This window comes from Lolium rigidum, chromosome 2, assembly GCF_022539505.1.
Source record: "Lolium rigidum isolate FL_2022 chromosome 2, APGP_CSIRO_Lrig_0.1, whole genome shotgun sequence".
Classification (NCBI taxonomy): Eukaryota; Viridiplantae; Streptophyta; class Magnoliopsida; order Poales; family Poaceae; genus Lolium; species Lolium rigidum.
In genome coordinates, this window is record NC_061509.1 from 223768097 (window position 1) to 223769307 (window position 1211).

The following is a 1211-nucleotide window of genomic DNA, read 5'->3' on the forward strand; positions in this document are numbered from 1 at the left end:
GACGCCCTTTTGGAGGCAATGCTGGGACCCGCACATTCTTTTGAAAAGCTGGCTCAATTATAAAACATTACATGATGTCCATCAAGACCTTTGGTAATCTCAACCTCAATCTCAATCTCAATCTCATGTAATGTGTGTGCAAGCTCTGCCCCTCTCCCTGGCATCTGCATATCCAAGAAGCACAAAAGGCAATTTGAGTGTGGCTCCCACACATTTCCAGGCATACTATAAATTCACCCCACTGCCCTATTGGTTTCTTTCACAAGCCATTCCTGCCTCCATTAGTCCATTTCATAGCGCAAGCAAGCATGTACCCAGCTGAGCTTGCCAGTTTTCCATACTTATCATCTGCAACTAGTGCAACTAATTCTTTCAAGCCTCATTACCAGGTAGCTCCAGATGACTTCCTCTTCCAGTACAACGACAGCAACAACCTCCTGGTTCCTCAGACCACATCCTCCTACTACCAGCAGCAGGTTGCCCACCTGGTCCATGAAGCTGGTCTTCTTCCGTTCGGAAACAAATCAAACTCAGACGACGAGTCAGAGGACTACCAGCAGCACAGCCTCGCGGAGGAGCGACGGAAGAGGAGGATGATCTCCAACAGGGAGTCCGCGCGGCGGTCGCGCATGAGGAAGCAGAAGCAGCTGAGCGAGCTCTGGGCGCAGGTCGTGCACCTCCGCAGCGCCAACCGTCAGCTCCTCGATCAGCTGAACCATGTCATCAGGGACTGCGATCGCGTGCTCCGTGACAACGCTGACCTGAGAGACGAGCAGGCCAGACTGCAGAAGCAGCTTGAGGAGCTCCCTGTAGCTGTAGAGAACACAGAAGAGGGTAATGTCATGGGTCCTAGCACATGAGCTGCTGCCCAGGATCAGAAGATTATTAGATGTTATAATATGAGAAACTAAACTTCATTTTAGTCTATGGGTACCATTTTTGCACCTTCGCTCGATGCCATGACACCGATGTTAGCATGTATTGGTTTAGACAAGCTGGTGCTATTCACATGTACTTCACCCGTACGTGCCGAAATATAAGACCTTTTAGCAAGCTAAAACAGCTTCTCAAAAAGAAAATGTTGGTGCTGACAGGTGAGTTCTATTATAGTATTACACAAAGTTAAGATCATCTGTTATAGTATTAACACAAAGAAAGGATAAAGTTATAATGAACCTTACAAAATTAACTATATATTTGAAAGGTCACCG

The 1211-nt window shown here is 47.2% G+C and overlaps 1 protein-coding gene across 1 annotated transcript; it reads left to right on the top strand.

Annotated features, from left to right (window-relative positions):
- The first annotated feature begins 276 nt into the window (after positions 1 to 276).
- On the top strand, positions 277 to 922 carry LOC124688214 (basic leucine zipper 43-like). The gene has a single exon (XM_047221924.1). The coding sequence runs from the start codon at positions 309 to 311 to the stop codon at positions 858 to 860; it is 552 nt and encodes a 183-aa protein (XP_047077880.1). The 5' UTR covers positions 277 to 308; the 3' UTR covers positions 861 to 922.
- Positions 923 to 1211: the final 289 nt, after the last annotated feature.